The 19,831-nt window shown below is 36.6% G+C and overlaps 1 protein-coding gene across 2 annotated transcripts; it reads right to left on the minus strand.

Moving 5' to 3' along the window:
• Positions 1 to 1,843: 1,843 nt before the first annotated feature.
• On the minus strand, positions 1,844 to 19,493 carry LOC105034800 (probable serine/threonine-protein kinase PBL21). Of its 2 annotated transcripts, XM_010910091.4 has the most exons (6): positions 18,673 to 19,493; positions 18,441 to 18,586; positions 18,181 to 18,370; positions 4,062 to 4,453; positions 3,010 to 3,357; positions 1,844 to 2,850 (listed from the first exon to the last, which is right to left on the minus strand). In XM_010910091.4, the coding sequence occupies exons 1-5, from the start codon at positions 18,782 to 18,784 to the stop codon at positions 3,037 to 3,039; spliced, it is 1,161 nt and encodes a 386-aa protein (XP_010908393.2). In that variant the 5' UTR covers positions 18,785 to 19,493; the 3' UTR covers positions 1,844 to 2,850; positions 3,010 to 3,036. The 2 variants fall into 2 exon arrangements, with proteins under 2 accessions (XP_010908393.2, XP_010908394.2); XM_010910092.4 differs by lacking the exon at positions 1,844 to 2,850 and having other exon boundaries at positions 2,855 to 3,357; positions 18,181 to 18,366; positions 18,437 to 18,586.
• Positions 19,494 to 19,831: the final 338 nt, after the last annotated feature.

Consider the following 19,831-nt stretch of genomic DNA (forward strand, 5'->3'; position numbering starts at 1 on the left):
TTGAAAAGTATGATATTATTGAAAATCCTTCTAACAATATTCGAAAGAACAAATCTATCTAACCATGAATTCTTAGCAAGATTAAATGCTGATATATTAATTAACTATTAAGTCAACTTTTTAAATATAAAAAATTATATTGTCAGTGTCATCTTCGACTATGTACTTGACTTATACCTTTAAAATTTAGATACTAATTAAATGTACTTATTCAGTAAAGAAAAATATTTACTTTTGATAAATTGATAATTTAAAAGAGTGGATGTTATTATTTTACCATAGTAACGGAGGTTGGTCGTTTTTGTGGTATTGATGCACTAAAAATTATTGTTGTAAATTTTGATCATAGATATGCAATTGTAACATTCTTTGTATCACCAATCATAAGATATGTCAATAGATTTTAATTTTATTTTGCATGTAAATTTTATCCCGAGAAGAAGTATAAAAAAGATACACGAAGAAGATGTATTAGCTAATTACTAGATGTCACTTACTTTTTCTTGCACTAGAGAACTTTTTGAATCTAATTTAAGTAGTTCTTTATTGGCTTTCTATTGATAATAGCTTCATATAGAGGATCAATAAATGTTTTTCCTTGTTGTTCCGAAAATATGATCACAAGAATGGTTTCTTGATCCTATACATCAGTTTGTAAACATTCAAATTATGGTAGATATTAATTTTTCAATTTTTAGAACATGAAATTATAAAATTTGCTTTATAACTTGCTCTGATATTCTTGTATTTCAGAAACTATACATCTATATGTAAAATTGATATTCTTCTAATAAGTGTCTCTCAAATTTGAAGATGAGAAGGCCTCCAAAAGTAATATTGTTAATACTGAAAATTAAGAGGAATAAGAGAAAAATAGTAATCAGTTCCTTTCTTTTTCTCCTCCTCTTAAAGGTGGCTGGCCACGCTCATTTATGACCTTCTACACTTCAAAGATATCTAGGATTAATAAAGAAAAATTCTAACAGCTATGGCTGATTTATAATTTCAGCAATTCTTGGTATGACTGTTAAGAATTGTGTTTCAAATCAATCACGATCTATTGATGGTTGTGCTCATTTGTACTTATATATGAATTATTAATAATAAAAATTATTTAATATTTTTATCATAAATATTTATATCTTTAATATGAACTCCTGGATTGTGATGAAGTCCTAGACTAATTTAAATAGAGGATTTGGTCCTTAAACTCGTTCGCGACCAAATGATACATTATTATTAAGACAATAACAATATCAAGTGTAGGTTGTTGTATGCCATATGAGTTAACTATCCTCTTAATTAAAGAGTATAGAGATACTAGTACAGATGCTGTGTAATGTAGAAGTAATTCACACTGAACATGACCAACTGTAGAGCACTCTACTGTTAAGAGCAGCTCGCAAAGGTATGGAGATAAGTGTCCCTTTGATCTGAGATCACTACGATGATTTACAAATGACTCACTATACTTTGGTGTCGGACTATCTGAATTTTTAATTCAGTGACAAAAAAATTTTGGATGCAGTCAAATACTTGCCAAATCAGTGCATGGTCAAGACGGAATTGATCTCTCCGAATAAGGAGTTAATGCATCAGTGTATTTCAATTTAGTAAAATTTTGATCAGGATAATTCATGTGATAGATTTGAAAGATTGAAATATAATATGATTGACTATTCTAGGATTGACAATTAAACTCTATGTGGACCTGCTGCCTTCTGAAACAAGGAAAAACAAAACAAAGAAAGCACAGGCTTGTATGCTACTTGAACCAACCCACATATTCTAAGGAGGTCCTGGATCCACTGATATAATCTAATATGTGCAAAACAAGAGAACATTCAAGAGGGCATCAATTCAATTTTATTAATTGATAGCACATCTAATTACATGTTGGGATATACATAGGGGCTCTTAGATGACTTAGCCCTAAAGTTTCAGAGTTCACCTGAACCAGAGGGCTATGAAATTTTGGATCTTCCATGTGTATCTACTACCATAGATTCAGGGTCAAGAATTGTGACATATATTGAAAGAGGGCTGAAATCTGTTCGGTCGCTGCTAAGAGAATTCTTCAGTTGAAGTGAAAAAGTCTTTCATGAATTATGAGCTTGAACTACACTTCCACAATCACAGTAACCGCTACCAGTCTCCATCCAGAATTTTTAATCAAATACGGCCCTTAGATCTAAGTTTCTCAACTTTCTTCATGTGTGGCATCAATTTTCTTCCTGCAAAATTCTAGAGCAAGCATCTCTGTATACACATACAGCATTAACATACATTCAGTATTCAATTGAAATAGAGGTGTTCAGCAAAGCCTGAATTCTGAACAATGTCTCAAAATCCACTGGCATCATCCCCAAGCCAATCTAAAAGCTCTGCCAATTCAACTTGTCCAACCTGAAAACCTAGGCATTCAGAAATACTATGAAAGACATCAGAAAAACATTTTTCTTCCTTTTGTTTCCATCTGATGGTGATTCTTGGATGTCTTCTGTAACTTTCATTTTCTTAATGAAGTTTGGTGGAGCTTGTCTCCACCAAAATAAAGACTTCAGAGAAGCAGACTTAGCACAAGCGGACAGAGTCACCAGAAAAATCCGATATTAACTACAAAGAAAAATGCATTAATTGTAACACAACCACCGAATAAAACAAAGAAAAAAAATTAAATGCCATCAGTCCATTCTTTCTTCAAGAGTTCAATTAAAGACAATTTTCCTGTCTCCATTATCTTTAAGTGCAGCTGCAAGATCAGGATTGGAATTGCCTGTTATCAAATATCTTGCTGTTTCCATGCATGGAATAGCTTCAGATGTAAGTGCTAGCCAGGCCGACAAACCTCTGATAGACCCAGAATATAAATATAGATTGATTAAAATGTAATAATTTGATGGCTAAAATAAAGGACAAGGTCAAAACATGGCTACATTGGATCAATATTATATCTGATCCTTTTCTTTTCTACCTTGTTCTAAGCTATGCTGTAATGAAGTTGCATACCATGAACATGAAGACTGTATACGAGCACTATACCCCAGCTTGAAAATTGGAGGGCCTCCTTACAAGGTTGCGTCCTCTAGAGCATGTAAGAGCAGCCTCCAGTGAAGGTGAGGGTGGTGGAGGGGAGTTCATGATCTTGGAATCATGTTCTGGGATGTAGGGCTGAGATGCTAAATGGTTGAGAGCAAACACAACATCACCCATGATGGGACGAACACGGGCATGATCCTGCAGACACATTGAGGCAACAACAACCAGGTGTTTGAAGGCACGCTTAGGGTAGCAACCTTGTAGCAATGGATCGGCCAGTTGTGTGAACCTCCGCCTATCGTTAAGAAAAGGACGTGACTGGAAGCAAAGAAACAACACCTTAAATCATAAGAAATAGAAAATAACTAAAATTTATAACGAGAATGAAAATAGCGAGTTAAAATCAAGCAGCATAGTGCGCTGACCAATTAAATTGCATATGCATGGAAAGATATACATGTCTTTTATGTTTTCCAGAAACTGACTCTATCATTCTTGTTCAAGTATTTTTATGTAATGAATGAATGGTCTATATGGATTCATCAGTTCATGAACATAGAATAGTTACATGGAAATTGGAACTGGGTCTTGCACACCTTTGACTTCAAGTCCTTCAGCTAGCTTTTAATCTTTTTGAATTACTACTGTAAACGGCATTTATCTTTGCACTAAAACTATAACTAGTTTCTAGAAGAACGCATTAAACTCTATATAAGATTTTTAAAAAAGCAGATCTGGTACCTGAAATGAAATCAACATTGTGAGTTTGACTGTGGAGAAAAGTACCCTAATTCCCCTCCCTGTGCGACCCCCCCCCCCCCCACCACCACCACGAGGAAAGGAAAAGAAAAAATAATGATGGGAAAAAGGAAAGTGGAGAACCAGATTTTTCATTTTGTTTACTTCAAAATATACATATTTCCTGCTACTAATTATGGGGGAAAAGAACAATCAAGAGGCCTGCTGCAGTTAAAACAATGGAACAGTTAGAATAGCACTTGAATTACGCTGCAGAGACATACCCATGTCATCAAATTCTTATCTCCTCCTGTCTTTGTAGAGTCAAATGCCCTTCGTCCAGTAATCAGCTCCAATAGAAGCATACCAAAGCTATAGACATCAGATTTTATGGTCAGCTTACCACTGTTAGCATATTCAGGGTCACAGTAACCATACGTTCCCATCACCCTTGTTGAGACGTGTGTGTTGTCACCAACAGGTCCAAGTTTAGCAAGTCCAAAATCAGAAAGCTTGGGGGTGAAGTCATTGTCGAATAAGACATTAGCAGCCTTCAGGTCACGATAGATAACAGGTGGATTTGCTACATCATGCAAATATGTGAGTCCTTTTGCAGCACCAACAGCAATCTTTATCCGTGCGTTCCAGTCAAGAGGTTGTTTTCCAGGTGATAAATCTGAACATAAGCACTTGCTAGTCAACGAAAAGAACAATGATAAAGGTTTAAAATTAACAAAAAACTACATGCCATTGGTCCAAAAAAATCAGAATGTGGCACATGCTTTCTGATCAACAACAATAAAGTGCAATATCACATTGTACTCCTTTGTATATAACCAAATAATTATTATTTTGTACAACATACTTTAATTCATGTATTTGAACAATGAATCATAGAATTAATGGAAAAGTTTTGAGGAAGGATGTATTTCTTTATATATTTGGTGCATAGTTAAGGTAGCGTTTATGAAGATACAGGTGACAGTGAAGACATATACAAAAGTAGCAATAGAATGAATAATTCATGAAAAAGTTGAGCAATCCTCCAACTATAGCAAAACAGTACCCTTGTAGTAAGTCAAGCAACTAGAACTCTTAGTTGTAGCATATTTACATATCTTAACATGGCCAACTAGCAAGATGCAATGATAGTAGGGTACTTTGGAAAATAAGATCTAAAAAATTAGATCAATCAAACATAAACTATGTTTTCATGGCTGATAGTCCATATGTTGCATGCAATTGTTGTACAATGGATCCAAAGCACTGGATTATCCAAACTCTTTGACAACAAGTGTGCATGACTTTAGCAGAGGCAACACATGTGAGAGACAGAAACACGAAATACAACAGAAACACAATGCAGGTATTAGGATATGAGTACAAAAAAAAAAAGGTGTAGTGCAAAGCCCCCTTCTATAATATTTCTTGATGTTAAAATCAAAAGGCTAAATAAGAATTGAAATTTAAGAAGATACACAAAAAATACTTTTGAACATGCCATAACTAGTAATAGGAGTTATTCATAACCCATTATAGATAGAGGTTTTCATCTAGATTGCTTTCAATGTCAAAGTTGAAATGCCTACATATCATTTGAAGTTTTCAAGAGGTTGCATGTACTTTTTTAAAGATCAATTCAACAGGTTTTCCCATAAAAATGGCGAAAACTGAACAAAACAACATAAGAAAAAAAAACAAGAGCTTAGCTTAGAGAGAGAGAAAAGAGTTGAGCTAGAATTTTGATGGTCGGATAAGAATCCAAACCCTGCCAATGCAATATTGAGGATGGGTCATCTAAAATGAAAATCCAAACCGGTCATCTTGATTTCCAATATAAAAGATGCAATTAGTGGACAGGATTAAATCAATTTCTGCAAAGACTACAACATAATTTCATGGTTTAGTCTTGAGTCCTCTCTGTTAGATCTAAAAATACAAGGTCTTAAAGATAAATATCAGTAGATAGAAACCTCAACAATCCTTGATAGGCAAATACTAAAGCCTTTGGTTGAAAGTAATCAACCAAAGTGAACAAAAGCAAGGGAAGAAGGGGGAAGGCATTAAAGTTAACTAGATTGGTTCTTCTTTGAAATTCGAAGGCTGGTAGAAAACAAAATATTTGGATGCCAAAGACCCACCTCATCTAACGGCTGGAATAATTAAAGGGAAAATCTTAAGGGAAGGCCTGAATGGTAGAATAAAGAGCAGCTACTAGTTGGGACGGCTGGTTGTTTTTTCTTTGTTTTCATCTTTCATTTTTTGCTTCCCATGGGATAGAGTTGGGCACTTCTTCAGTCTGTGGGATAGAGAAAGAAGCCAAGTGCTTCATTTGGAACCCCAAATACATGGGAAGGGAAGATGGTCAACCATATGCTGATTGACGTTAGTGATAGACAACTTTAAAAAATGGGCTGCTTGGACATATGAACTACAATTGGTATCCAAACTTCATTTTTGGACCCAATAAGCTCAAGAACCATAATTAGACATACTAAAATGGTAAATAAATTGAGGGGCCCTAAATCCCTAAAATAGACCCCTGGAACTCAACAATAAACCAATCTGGAGCCAGAATTGGTCTCACAACACCTTTAAAAATCACCTTTCACTCCAGATGCACAAATCTTGACGAAGAGCATCAAATGTGTAAAAGAATGATAAATATATGTTTCACAGGTTTTTTCCCTAGATATGAAGTGGACACTTAAATATGGCACCAAGACATCTATCATGACAAAACATATTGTAGATTATGTGGATTGAAAACTCACTATTAATCATAATCTCCAGATCTTGAAACACATAAAAAATCATAATTCAGTATGATTCTAATGCTTAAACCATTACTTAAGACATTCAACCATATCTTTCCATCACAATTGTTTTCATACAACTGGTGTAACATAAGAAATCTCCAAAACATGTTATTTTTATGTTAATGTTGTATATAATGTCTAATGCTTTGAATTTTTCAATTTCGATAACCTATCATTGATTTGCACTGATAAGATTTGTAATTAAACAGAAATGGTAGGATCATGATTTTTTCAATCATGATTGTTTTTAAAGTTTTGTTGAGATCAGCAAAACCAAAAAATTGAGGCACTACAAATTTGGCATCACCAATATAAAACCAGGTTAGTTTTGGAGGACAAAGCTAACTTATAAAGTTAAATTTTAGGTGTATTTGAGCCCAATTTAAAGCAATTAAGGCAAAAGGACTGATCTTGATGTTTCGATTTAATACTTCTAATTAGCTTGCTTTTAGATAATGAATTAATTTTCTAATATAACATAGGTTTAGGAATGAGAAATGCTTAAAGGAAACATAAATGTTTTGAAATGTTTTGTTTTCTAACTGATCCAAACCAGAAACTGGCTATAGCCTAATGGCTGTGCCCCTTTCTAGTTCTACTAGGATGAGATTCGATATTTGAACATGGGACATATTTCTTTAGGTGTTAGACATGTGTAGTTCTTCCGTCATTTTTATGGCATGATCAATGGTGACCCCAACTATTATCCACAAAATAAATAAATACATGTTTACATTTGTACAGAATTTAAAAATAAAAATCAACACAGATTAGTAATACATGTGTATATACATATAGCATAAAAAAAATATTATTTCAGCACATTATTTTCCCGATGTTTTGCCAAATATGGTAAATGTAAAATAAGTTGTAATTGATTTTTTTGAACCTATGCCAATATTTCATCTAATTGATTAGGTTTTTGTTCATACTTTGCTAGGATGACCTCTAAATGTTATATACAAGATTTTAGTGGTTCAACACCTTAAAACTATAAGAATATTTAAATACAAAACAAAACCTTAACAAATTAGATATATCTCAGGTTAGAAAAATGGATTAACTTTATTTTTTTAATAATTATACATTCTCCATTTCCTAAAATTTTGATGCCCAAAAACATTAGAAATTGCTAGACTTTTGAATCGAAATGTAACAAACAACATTTTTTAAAAAATCATGACTAAGCATCACATGTTCATGTGCTTAAGCATTCAAGATCAGTAAAAGTGTCTTCTGCTATGAATCAGTTCTGCACATAACCATCTCCCAAAAACACCATAAATACGAAAACAAATGACAAAATGATGTTCATCAAGTTGATTTTAATTTGTGTTATTGAAGAAATAAAATCAATTTTGATTTTCAGAATTAGTTCATAGTACAACATTATCTGATATTCTGAAAATTTATCCTTTTGATAAAAAAAATGGCTAGCATGTTTCCACTCATAAACATGTACATATTTCCTTAGTTGTATGGCTAGAATCTCTATTTCTGACCTTAACTTTTGCCTAAAATTAGTCTACATTTAAAATCAACCCTAGCAAAGCACTTTTATTTATGCTCATTTTTTAAAGTCTTATTACTCATAGGTCAATCTAACAAAACCCCTCAAAAACCCAAATTTTGGAAATGAACTGAATTTCTAAAATTAATTTTCTGATGAAATGTTTTTAAACATTATTACATAGTGATCCAAAAATCATGTATAGTGCTTTTTGTTGTCTCTCACAATTTCCCAGTTGCATGCGAGGCCCTACACATATACACAGGAGTCATGATTATGGGTGGTCAGGAACACGGATCGTTGTGCTTGTACCAAGGTCCAAACCAATTACCTGGCAGCACAATTCGGTATTGCATCCATGTAGGGCCCATACGTACATAGCACAAAGAGTGGGGGAGAGGAGAACAGGAAAGAGGAAAATAGAGATAGAAAGGGTGGGAGGGAAAAGGAGAGGGACACAGAGAGAGAGAGAGAGAGGGTGAAGGCCAGTGGAGCACAGCACAACAAAAAAGACAGGGCAGGGGAGAGGGAGAAGAGGAGTGAGGAAAAGAGAGAGATAGAGGGATGGGGAGGGAGGGAGATACATTGAGGGTGGTGGATGACCGGGGAAGGACCATGATGAGCCAAGAAGGGGCAAAGGGGCAGAGGAGGGGCTTTGCCTTCCAATTCCCCTTTTTCATTTGAAATAGGAGGGACAAAGGGAGGTCTCTTTCTCATTTCAAAAAGATTATGTGAAGTCAACCATTAATTTTTTTTCAAAATAAAAAAAGGCTTTTCTATATTGAAAAAATTTCATGAAGTTGGCAGGGGGTTACCAATTTCACTTAAATTTTAAGAAATTGAAAAAGGCCTCCTTCGGGACTCTTATTTCAAACAAAATAGGGGAACTAGAGGTGAAGGCCCTCCACCTCTTCATGCCCCTCCCCGCCCTCTATGGCCCTTCGCCGGCCTCCACCAGCCAACCAACACCCTCCCTCTCTCTTCCTCCCTTTCCCTCCCTCCCCCTCTCCCTCCCCCCTCTCTTTATATTCTTCTCTTTCCTTCTCCCTCTCCCCTTAGTTGGTTTCTCGATTTGAAGGCCAGAACCATCCTAGTCCACCATTGGTACAGCTTGGTATGCCTCGAACCGGATGGTTTGCGATGGTTCCGCTGATGCTAGTCATGGCAAACAATGTCGGCCTAAGGACCTTATGGTTATAGATAGCATATGTGTGGTGGATATTGACAAAGCTATCCATACTTCATCTGCATCAAAACATACCAAGCCACAAATCAGTGTTCCACTTCATACCAAGCCACAAATCAGTGTTCCACTTATGCCTTCCTTCTACAGAGTTCACATTCAAGTGCATCATGATATGAAGCAACACACGAAGTACAAGAGACAGTATGTGCAAACCAGTCCTCCAATGGCCGATCTAAAATATTCATTAAGGTCTGAACTTTTAGATCATATCCGAATTTGAGACTTAAGATGTGAACTTTGAAGTATAAAAAAACTGCATATAAGGAACATGGAGATGCTCTCTAGCTGATGAACAACATGAGGCCAATATAAACCAAAAAGTGATGATCATGCTACCAGTACATAACACTCTTGCAGTAATAAAACAGTAGAGCATCCAAAACGTGAACCTAATACTGACAAGGATTTCTACAAGCCTGCCAAGCATTCTATGTGGAATTCATGAAAGGACAATAAAACATGAGTTCCTATTAGCATTACAATGATAAAAAAAAAAAATTAGTTTGTCATTAGTTATGTGAAATCAAGGTAAACTTTTGTATGTTAAGAGAGTCAACACTTTAGCAAGAAATCTCTAATTTTCATGATACTATGTGTTTTATGAACAATTACTGTCTATTTTTATCATGGATTGTTATTAAAGTAATGCTAATGAATCATTAGAGGATGTCTGATTAACTTAAACGTACTCAGAGTATTTAGCACATGAACCTACCATCTTTTTAAATTGAATGATACTTCTTTTTAAATTAAATGATACTATATATATCTTTAAATATTGATTCAGTGCATGAAACAACTTTTAACAGCATCAAGCTAACCTAACTTATCCAATTGGTACCCTTCTCCTGAGCAGATAGGTCCCAAGTTCAACTCAGGATGATAGTGGGTGTTATCTGAATGCTCACATGCAGATCCGAGACTCCATGTTGAACATGTATTCGAATAGAATACACATCAAATCAAGATTGATGGACTCGATACTGAAAGTTGTGCTGGCTAGCCGATGGTATGGCTCAATATGGGTCCATACCAGACTGGACCAGCATGAACCGATACAAAGAAGAAGGAAACTGGGAGGAAAAGACAGAGGAGGGGGAGGGAGAGAGAGGGTGGCCAGAAGGGATGCTGGCGGTGGCCACAGGCAGGCTGCCGACATGCTCAGATAGCCGCCAAGACCTTCGCTTCCTCCACCAATCCTCGATCGAGAGAGAGAGAGATACAGAGAAGGGGGAAGAGAAAGAAAAGGAGGACGGGGAAGCCATCGAAAAGGCTATCGGAAGGCCTCTAGCTGGCCGCCGTAGCCGCCAGATGAAGCAATCACAGCCTCAGGTGTCGTGAGTGTGAAACAGGGGCGATCGCCCCTATTCTATGAGATTTTTTTAAAAAAATCCTGATTATAGTGAAGCCGGCAATAGGTTTGCCAGCTTTACTTAAGTGAAGCAGGCACACCGATTGCATACTTCACTTAAGTGAAGCCGGCACATCAATTATCGGCTTCACTATTTCTTAGATTTTTTTTAAAAAAATTTTAAAAATAATGAAGCCAGGCAATATGTTTTGCGGGCTTCACTTAAGCCGGCAAATCTATTGCCGGCTTCACTATTCGTCGTCATTTTTAAAAAAACGACGATGAATGAATAGGGATGATAGCCCTTGTTCTGCAGTCGCGGCTTCATCCGTAAGTTTTCTGCCGTTCGATGGCCACAGCAGCCACCCGACGCCCTCTGGCAGCATCTCCACTGGCTATGCCTCCCTCCAACACGACCGTCGCTTCCTCTCTCTTTCTCTCTCTTTATCTCTCAATTAAAAGTCCTATTGGGCAATACCAAGCCATGGAGGCCTCCGCAGCCCTTCGACGGCCTCAATGGGCCATCGACGATCTCCGACAGTGTCGTGCCCTATCTCCGTCCCCTCCTCTCTCTCTCTTTCCCTCTCCCTCCTCCACTGTGCCATTTTCCTCAGCCGAACCATCCCGATTTGCCACCGGGACGGTTCGGAATGCCCTGAACCGTCTGGTTCGAGATGGTTCGGTGAATCTTGCATCAGATACTTGGACACTTATTGATTTCTTTAATTGTGGCTTAAAAAAATTGTAAGAAATTGGACTCCAACAATAAGTTTGACCAACTACAATAAGCTTAGATGTGAAAATTTGTTCCTTCAAGAAATTGCTCCAGAATTTAGATATCAAAATAACTTTGTAAATATGTCACTTTCCTAAAATCCTTAAGTTAATAAGAAGTCTGGAAAAGAAACATGCATATGGGAAAATTTAACTTTTCTTTCTTGATACCTTTGGACAAAATAAATATTTAGTTAATTTTTTCCCATCCACAGAGGCAGAGCTAGATTTTATCTAAGAGAGGCCAATATAAAGCTACTTTAAGATGATAAAAAAATTATTTAAAAATTATTCGTATTCAAAATGTGCAAATTGGTGTTAGTCTTTGTAATTCTATAATGGAATAATTGACAGTGCACTCTAGAAAGTAGAAACCTTAAAGTTTCTTTGTTCTATTCTATTTTATTTTTCAGAGAAGGTAATGGATTGCATCATGCAAAATATAGGCGAATGGTTGGATGAGAAAACAAAAGAGTTGTTTCATAGGTTCCATTTCTCAAAGTTCTCTAAACACATACATATGCAATTGTACTACAAATCTAGGACAACAAAAATATGAAATTTGGAACCTTGAAAGAGATGCAATAGAAAGTTATAGGAATTCAACAGAAAGGAAAAAAAAACCTCATTAGTTGTTAACACTAGGTGTCACAACAAAAAAAATCCACTTTTTCTTCATTCATGAAACAGTTCAATTATGATGACTAAATTCCTAATCCAAAGAAAAGAAAGAACTCATTGATCTGGTGCCAATTGATTTTTCTCATAGAAGAGAAAGATTTCAAGCAGATAAATGCTTTCGATCTCATGAGGCAGCTCAAATACTCACCCAACAAACATGAACCAAATTTAAGAACCAAATTTAAGGTTAAAGGAGGCCCCTCCTTTTTCAAAAGCATTGGATTACATTATAGGCCCAAAAGTAATTGAGCTCCTGACTTCATTAAGTGAAAAATATAATAACACATTAATAGGGTAGCCCCAATGTAGGACTTATGGGTTCCTTATAGCTTAAGGAATACAATATGAAACTAAATAACAAAAAGAAAAAGGAAAGAACCTCTTTGTAGAAAAAGGAAAGAACATTCTTGTAAGTAACGAAGAACCATCAAAGCTTAAAAATAAAGTTAACCAGTCCTTCTCTAAAGAGAATCACTACCATAAATGGAAAAAAAATGAAACGAAAGTTATAATCAAGGTTTGTCGTAAGGGTCGGTACCATACCATACCGATACCAAAATGTTACACAATCTCATACCATACCAACACTCTGTACACCTCACTATCTTGTATCATATGGTGTACCAATATTATAATAGAATGGTACCAGCATGGGGTCTAGTATCGAGACAGCGAAGCTTGGTTATAGTTTTTATTTCAAGAAATATGGTGCAAGTGACACATTATGCATCTAAACCCAGAGCCTCTACACAAAACGCACACTGAGGAGATGCAAGATGATACAATGTATTACGTTACAAAATTCAAATCCCATGAAACCCAATGTATAAATGCATCTAAAGCTCGTCTTTAAGAAATAAAGCTTTGTACCTCTACATCTTAGCGACTTTAAACCAAGATTCACCATCTCGATTTCGGATTCCGTAGCTATACCATCCTACTACAATGTTGGTATGCGATATGGTATGAGACAGCGAGGCATACTAAGTGTCGGTATGGTACAAGACTGCATACTGGTTCAATACCAGTGCGGTACGTTTGGTATGATATCGTACCGGTATCGACCAATATAGCGAACCTTACTTTAAACTCTGCCAATCAACATATACACTCTTAATCAACCCCAAAGAACGTGGCCTCAAAAAATCAAGCAGAAATTACCGCAAAACAAAGAAGGTCAAATAACTCATTATAGAATAAGAAAAAAGAACAACTGGTCAAATTTATGTTTATGCATCACAGCCTTAATAAATCTATTTGCATCAGAAAGAAATAAGGCACAAATGGCAGATTTCTTTTGTGGGCAGTCCACCTTCCAACACCTCAATCCTACCCTTCCAAGTTAAATGGAAACACTTGAGATGCATTTGAAAAGGAGACTAACCAGATCTACTCCCATGCATTTCTTTGCAAAGGTTATCACAAATTAAGTTTGTTCATTAACTTAAACAAAAAAAAGCTTTAAGCACCATATCACCAGCTAAATTTTGTGGATCCATCCATTGATCTATGATACTCTTATTGCTATAGAAGCACACACAGTTGAGCATTTCCCAGGATATTTTACCACCCTCATCTCATCTCATCCTCAAGTATCTCTCATTTAGCGAAACCATGATCCTTTTCCAAAAAAAGAAATATGTACCCATATCTCGTTATTTTATACATCTTGAATGTGCTATACATAAATAAGATTATAATCCAAGGAACCTCAATCCGGCAAATATGCAGAACAAATGTGTGGTGTACCATTAATTCAGTTGAAACACACGATGGGATTCAAAATGTCCTCGGTCTCATCCTGTCACCAAGTAATTTCTTTTATAAAATATCATGATCTTTGACTCTAAAAAGAAATACACACAGTTCTGGCTTGTCATCTTAAACATGTATCTGACCATCATCATTCAGTTGAAACACATGATTCACAAAGACAATACACAAACAAAAGTGCATGGAGGATATGATATCATACGAGTAATAATGTGAAGAAATTCATCATATTATTACATTGGGAATTGAGTTCAAGTTGCTACAACTTTCTTTTTACTGTAAATATTATCTTAACACTATCTAGCACCATTTTAGGCATCCATTGAAGAAAAAATGCAGGCATGAAAAGCTAAGAGTTGGGTCAGATGCTAGACTAATGCACATATCTCCATCTTGGTGATGAAGGGAAGTTTCATAATTTCATGCATGTAAAATATTGATATCTAGCCAGTGATACAAGCTTCTATTTTCATTTCATTGTTATTTTTTATTAGGTAAGTCGCAAGATATGATAGATTCAAGTACCTTTTACAGTTTTATTATCTATCCATTTTGAGGAATTTGGCACGTGTTTATGAAAAAAGGTGCACATGAGCATTATATTTGTGGAGTAGTTATTCTTGGGAAGTAACACGCCTCTAAGCATAGTCACGGTGGAACAAGAATTTACACCATGAGTTGGCATTAAGCCCATATCTCTTTATACTAATCATAGATGAGTCCACTGATATTGTCGAGGAAGATAGCCTACATTTTGTAGAATTTTATAGATATGGTGTCGATTGATGAGAAAGAAATGCTTAAGTAGAATTGATACAAGCATGAAATGATAAGGGCCAAAAATTCAATAGAACAAAAGGTTGGAAAAGGAAACAATATCAATAGACAGCAAAAGACAATGAGGCCTCTATCAAACTTGATAGCCTTACCAAAGTGATTACTCGGACCTATAAACAGAGGGATAAATCGTGACACATCAAATGTAAATAAAGTTTGGAGGAAAAATGGACTAGTGCTTTGGGATGATACATGACCAAAGGTTTTAAGAGTCATAATTGTTCATTTCGAATGCTTGGCAAGCACCGGCAAACAAGGGTACACACTACCACATTGGTACTAGCACATATTTGTGCCATCTATAAGTCAAAGTTACTCAAGGTACACCGGTTCGTGATGATTGATGCAATCAACACATTTGTCCTTCATATAACCAACAAATGCACCAATGACCAAGGTTCACTGAACCGATACCGGCAGGCAAACTGGTACCGCAATGCGTATCGGTCAACAATCAATTCGGCATGGTACAGATCCATAATGTACCATTTTGGGATCTACCAACAAAGAGAGAGCTGGATAGGGAGGGAGATGAGAAGAGAGAGAGAGAGAAAGAGAGAGGCAAGGAGGGAGATGGAGATGAAAGGATGGAAAGAGGGAGAGGAAGGGGGAAAAGAGAGGCTGAGAGAAAGGGATTGAGGGCTCAAAAGCCCTCGTTGAAACAAGGATCCTCTGTTTTGTTTCCAAACAAGGGATCCTTTTTTTACTTTGTCGATTTCAAACTGAAATCTGCAAATGGTTTGTCAATTTTGAGCCCTCCTCCCTCCCTCCCTCCCTCTCTCTCCCTCCCTTCCTCTCTCTCTTCCTCCCTCTTACTCCATTTCGAACTGAGATAATGAACCAAGCCAATAACCAACCAGTCTAGTTTTGTATGCCCCAAACCAGCTGATTCGGCCTGGTTCAACAGGCCTTGCCAATGGCTATAATAAGCATTCAATGCTTTATGGTTAGGATGTTGAGACGTGGAAAGAATCCAAGCTAACAAAATGAATCAGCAATAAACTCGATGGATGGACTATAATGTAAGAAACAAGTATATTACAAATCAACAAGGCTTCCACCAAACTTGACTCATTTGCACCTTCATAACCTCTCCAAAAGGCGATCATTGTTTCTTCACATGAAATGTGAATCATTAAATCTAGAGGATGATAAGAACCAACACACGTCACATTATAACTTGTAGATGGGAAGGTTCATCTACTTGCTCATATACCATTTCAGTCTATACAAAAGGTTCAGTAAGGGTGTGTTTTGTTAACCATTAAAAAAGTACTTTTTTTGCTTTTTGATTTTTAAAAAGCAATTATCAAAAAGCAATGTTTGGTAACACTATGAAAAGCAAAAAGAAAAAATTAAAATAATCAAAATAATTGCTTTATATACAAAGCAAAAAATTTTTGCTTTCCAAAATTTGCTTTTCTGCTTTTTTTGTTTCCACACATCTAAAACGCCAAACGAAAAGTAAAGAGCTCGAACCCTTCTCCCTCGTTGAGCTCTTCACCTCCCCATCCCCTTCTCCCTCCCTTCCTAAATCCTTCTCCCTCATCGAGCTCTTCACGTATCGTCCCCAAACATTGCCTTTTGCTTTATAGCAACGTAGTTACCAAATATACTTTTCACTTTATTACTTTTACTCAATAGCAAAAATCAAAAAAGATAAAAAGTACTTTTTAAAAATCAAAAAGTGTAACCAAACGCACCCTAAGTGTAGTAACAGTATTAATGGAGCATGATTATTTTCAAAAAGAAATTGACTCCAAGACCTCTCCTAAATAAAGAAGGCTTTGATGAGAGTCATGAAACTCCCAACCAGCATCCACTGATGGTTAAAATAGGCTCCAGAATGCAAGAGATCATTCTTCAATGAAGCTCATCAGATGGTTTTCCACACCTGATCTTTTTATTGCAGTAGTTTAAAAATGCCATGTATCCTCGACCCATAAGTGGAAACATTTGGGAGGCTTTAGTGCAAGGTCCAACAGCCACAATCAAATCTTTTGGCCAAAATATGTCAAGTTTGACAATATCAAGCCAAAATTAACCCTCAAAACTCAATTTCAGTCCGTTTAGCTTGGACCTAGACCAAGCTATTAACACCCCTATTTGGTTGTTGTTTATCATGATTCGAGTTGAGCACTCGCAAGGTGCTAAATTGTGTCCCAAGAAAACATATTTGCAAGATTAAATTGGTATTGTGGGGATTTACAGCAAATTTTGAAGTACATCATGCTAAATTAGTAGAATTTTAGTAAAACATGTTTTCGAAATAGTTTATGTTGTTACTTTCTAAAAATAAGTAAAATCTTATAATCTTTGCATAGGTATCTTACGCTAATTCTGCTCAAATGTATGTAATTGGTGAGGATTCTTACCAAAAGAACTCATCAAAAGTTTACATAGTGTTTAATCTATTTTTTCAAACTTTACTTAGGTCTCTTATGCTAATTCCACTAGAACATATGTAATTGGTGTATAAGAATCTGATAAAAAAAATTAAAACTAGAACTAGTGCCTAATTTATTTGTCTATTTTTTTCTTATTTTTGTTTGATTATCAAGAGATATTGTACATGCTGTGTTTATAATAGTTTTTAGCAGTTTCTTAGGAGGTGTGTCATATCATCAAAACTATACATAATATGCCCAAGGGATTGAAACAGTACAAAATAACACAAACTGATATCTAATATACCTGTTTTATTTTTTATGATGACTTGCATATTTTTCTTTCCTTTTATCATTTGTCTAGTTGAAACTCCAAACCCCAATTCCAATGAGGTGCTATTGCAGCATTGCTAATGGATACCACTGAGGGAGTTGTGGTAGCAAAACAGTGTTATACTGCTTGATTAGTAGGTGCGAAATAGCATAATACGAATTATAGTGTATTAGCCCTTTTGAAAATGCTGCAGCTCTCTCTATTTCTTTATTCCTCTTTTTCTTTTCTTTTTTTTCTTTTTTGAGGTTGGGGGGTGTAATATGGCACAATTACACTGCCCTTCCATCTATAAAAATTGTTTATTCTTTATTCTTTATTGCCTTCCTCATCCAGAAGGTTGTCAGCTATCTTGTCAGTCGCCTCCGCCTCCGGAGCATATTCTATTATCTTTGACCACACTAGATTCAAAAGGCATATAAAAATAAGAACAAATAGTAGAGGTCTTGTCTTGCCTCAAACATCGAATTTACCGACCAACGAGTTGATTAGAGGTGAACGAGCATTGTAATCTAACAGTTCTAAAACAATAGCAGTTCAAAAAGGCAATGGCCGAACAGAAGTTTAAAAAAGGGGGAAAAAAATCAGGATAAGTATAACTACTTGAGCATATATACTAAAAGCCATCAATGGAGAAGCAGAGAAGAGAGAATATAGAGATGGCTCTGGAGAGCTTTCAGCCAGGAAATCCTACCAAATAATTGTTTTTCCAAGCTACCCAGTGGCATATATTCATAAACTAACAGCCTCTCATCCCCCTCTGCACAATATCCGATTAGGCTGACAAGATTCTCGTGCCGCAGCATGATCAGCATGAGAACTTCCACTAAGAATTCTTTACTCCCCTGGAGCCCATAGTGATTGAGCTGCTGAATGGCTACTACCTGTTCATCAAAAACCAATGGTTGATTCACAGATTGTACCGAGAAGTAATCTTTCCAGTAAAGAACTTGCCTCTCCGGAATCGAGGCGGCCTTTGAAGACCCTTCCGAAGCCCCCCTCGCCGATCAAATTGGCCACCTTGAAATTCTGGCTGGCCATCGCGAGATCTCGGAATGCGAAGCTCCGTGCGCTGCTCTGAGATGCCTTCTGCCCACTCTCTGCCCAAGAACGAGAAAAATTCCCAAAACACAGAATCATAGAATAAACTGACAACAAAGTAATCGAAGGTGGAATGCCGTCATACCTGTGGAATCGACGGAAACGCAGGCATTCGATCTGGCGTCCGTACTGTCATCAATCCTACTGTCGGTCTTGGTCTTCCTCCGGCGAGGGCCGAAACAAGAAAAGCAGCTCATCTATGGCTTCAATCCTAAACCCAACGGGAAATCTCCAACCCTAAACAATTCTCCCTCCAAATCGAACCCTAACCCTAATGATCTACGTTGCCCTCATCTCCCTTCTCTCTGCATCCCAACACGGCCAACCAAGAGAGCAAAACCCCATCCCACCACCACTCCCCATCCCCTCACACCCAAACAAAAGATCCCTTTTTTTTTATAACGAACCAAACACTCCAAATGCTAACAAACAAAAGATTTGATGAAACTAAGCCCAGAAACAATCCACCACCAAATTCGCTCCAGCAAAAAAACAATCCTATCCACTCCTCGTGAAGGAGAATCACAGGATGTTAACCTCCTCCTCATATAAATAAAAATTAAAAACCAACGACAATTCCAAAACAGAGGTGAAACAGAGAGAAGGTGGGATCCAGCAGCTTTAATACCCGAAGCTGCGGGAAAGAAATAGGAAGGGTTTTAATCGTTCTTTCCTTTTTTTTTTTTTTTCCACTTCGTTAAAATGGAATGTTTCTGTTTATAAAAAGATTTCCTATTATTCTCATCGTCTTTGTCTTTTCTTGGAAGCTCGAAGGCTTCTTTCCTTCGTCATAACGTGGAGTGTGGGGAAGAGGAGCCACCGATGGAAGGAGACTTTTTGGCGTCGTTTAACGTTTTTCTCCTCCCCGCCTTCTTTTCTTCGTACATCGCTCGCTCCCTCGCCATTGAGTTTTTTTTTTTTTTTTTTTTTTGTGTGTTCTCTCTCCTGCGCGCTCTGCGATGGTGGCCTTCGCGCATGGTAAGAATTAATGAGATGAGAGTGACGGGAGGGACCCCTCTCTGTCTCCGATTACAGTAGGAGCATCATGGAATAACGAACATTGATTTCAAAGCATTAATATCGGAGCTCACCTCATTAAATTTATAATTTGTCGATATCTGATTAATGGATTTAGTGCATTGGTGGAGATGGTGGCCCAGGAGACCAGGATTGGTAGACTTAGTGTATTGGTGGGATGGTGGCGCAGGAGATCAGGATTGGTCCAGAGTGCACGCACCATATTG

The sequence above is a fragment of the Elaeis guineensis genome, chromosome 11 (assembly GCF_000442705.2).
Source record: "Elaeis guineensis isolate ETL-2024a chromosome 11, EG11, whole genome shotgun sequence".
NCBI classification, from domain to species: domain Eukaryota; kingdom Viridiplantae; phylum Streptophyta; class Magnoliopsida; order Arecales; family Arecaceae; genus Elaeis; species Elaeis guineensis.

Excerpts from the sequence above, each read along its gene's own strand:
- LOC105034800 (XM_010910091.4), bottom strand. The coding sequence starts at position 18,784 with ATGAGCTGCTTTTCTTGTTTCGGCCCTCGCCGGAGGAAGACCAAGACC. Across the intron at positions 18,587-18,672 it reads CGTTTCCGTCGATTCCACAG|AGAGTGGGCAGAAGGCATCT; the intron begins GTATGACGGCAT and ends GTTCTTGGGCAG. Across the intron at positions 4,454-18,180 it reads CTTGGAAAAACAATTATTTG|ATTTATCACCTGGAAAACAA; the intron begins GTAGGATTTCCT and ends GCTTATGTTCAG.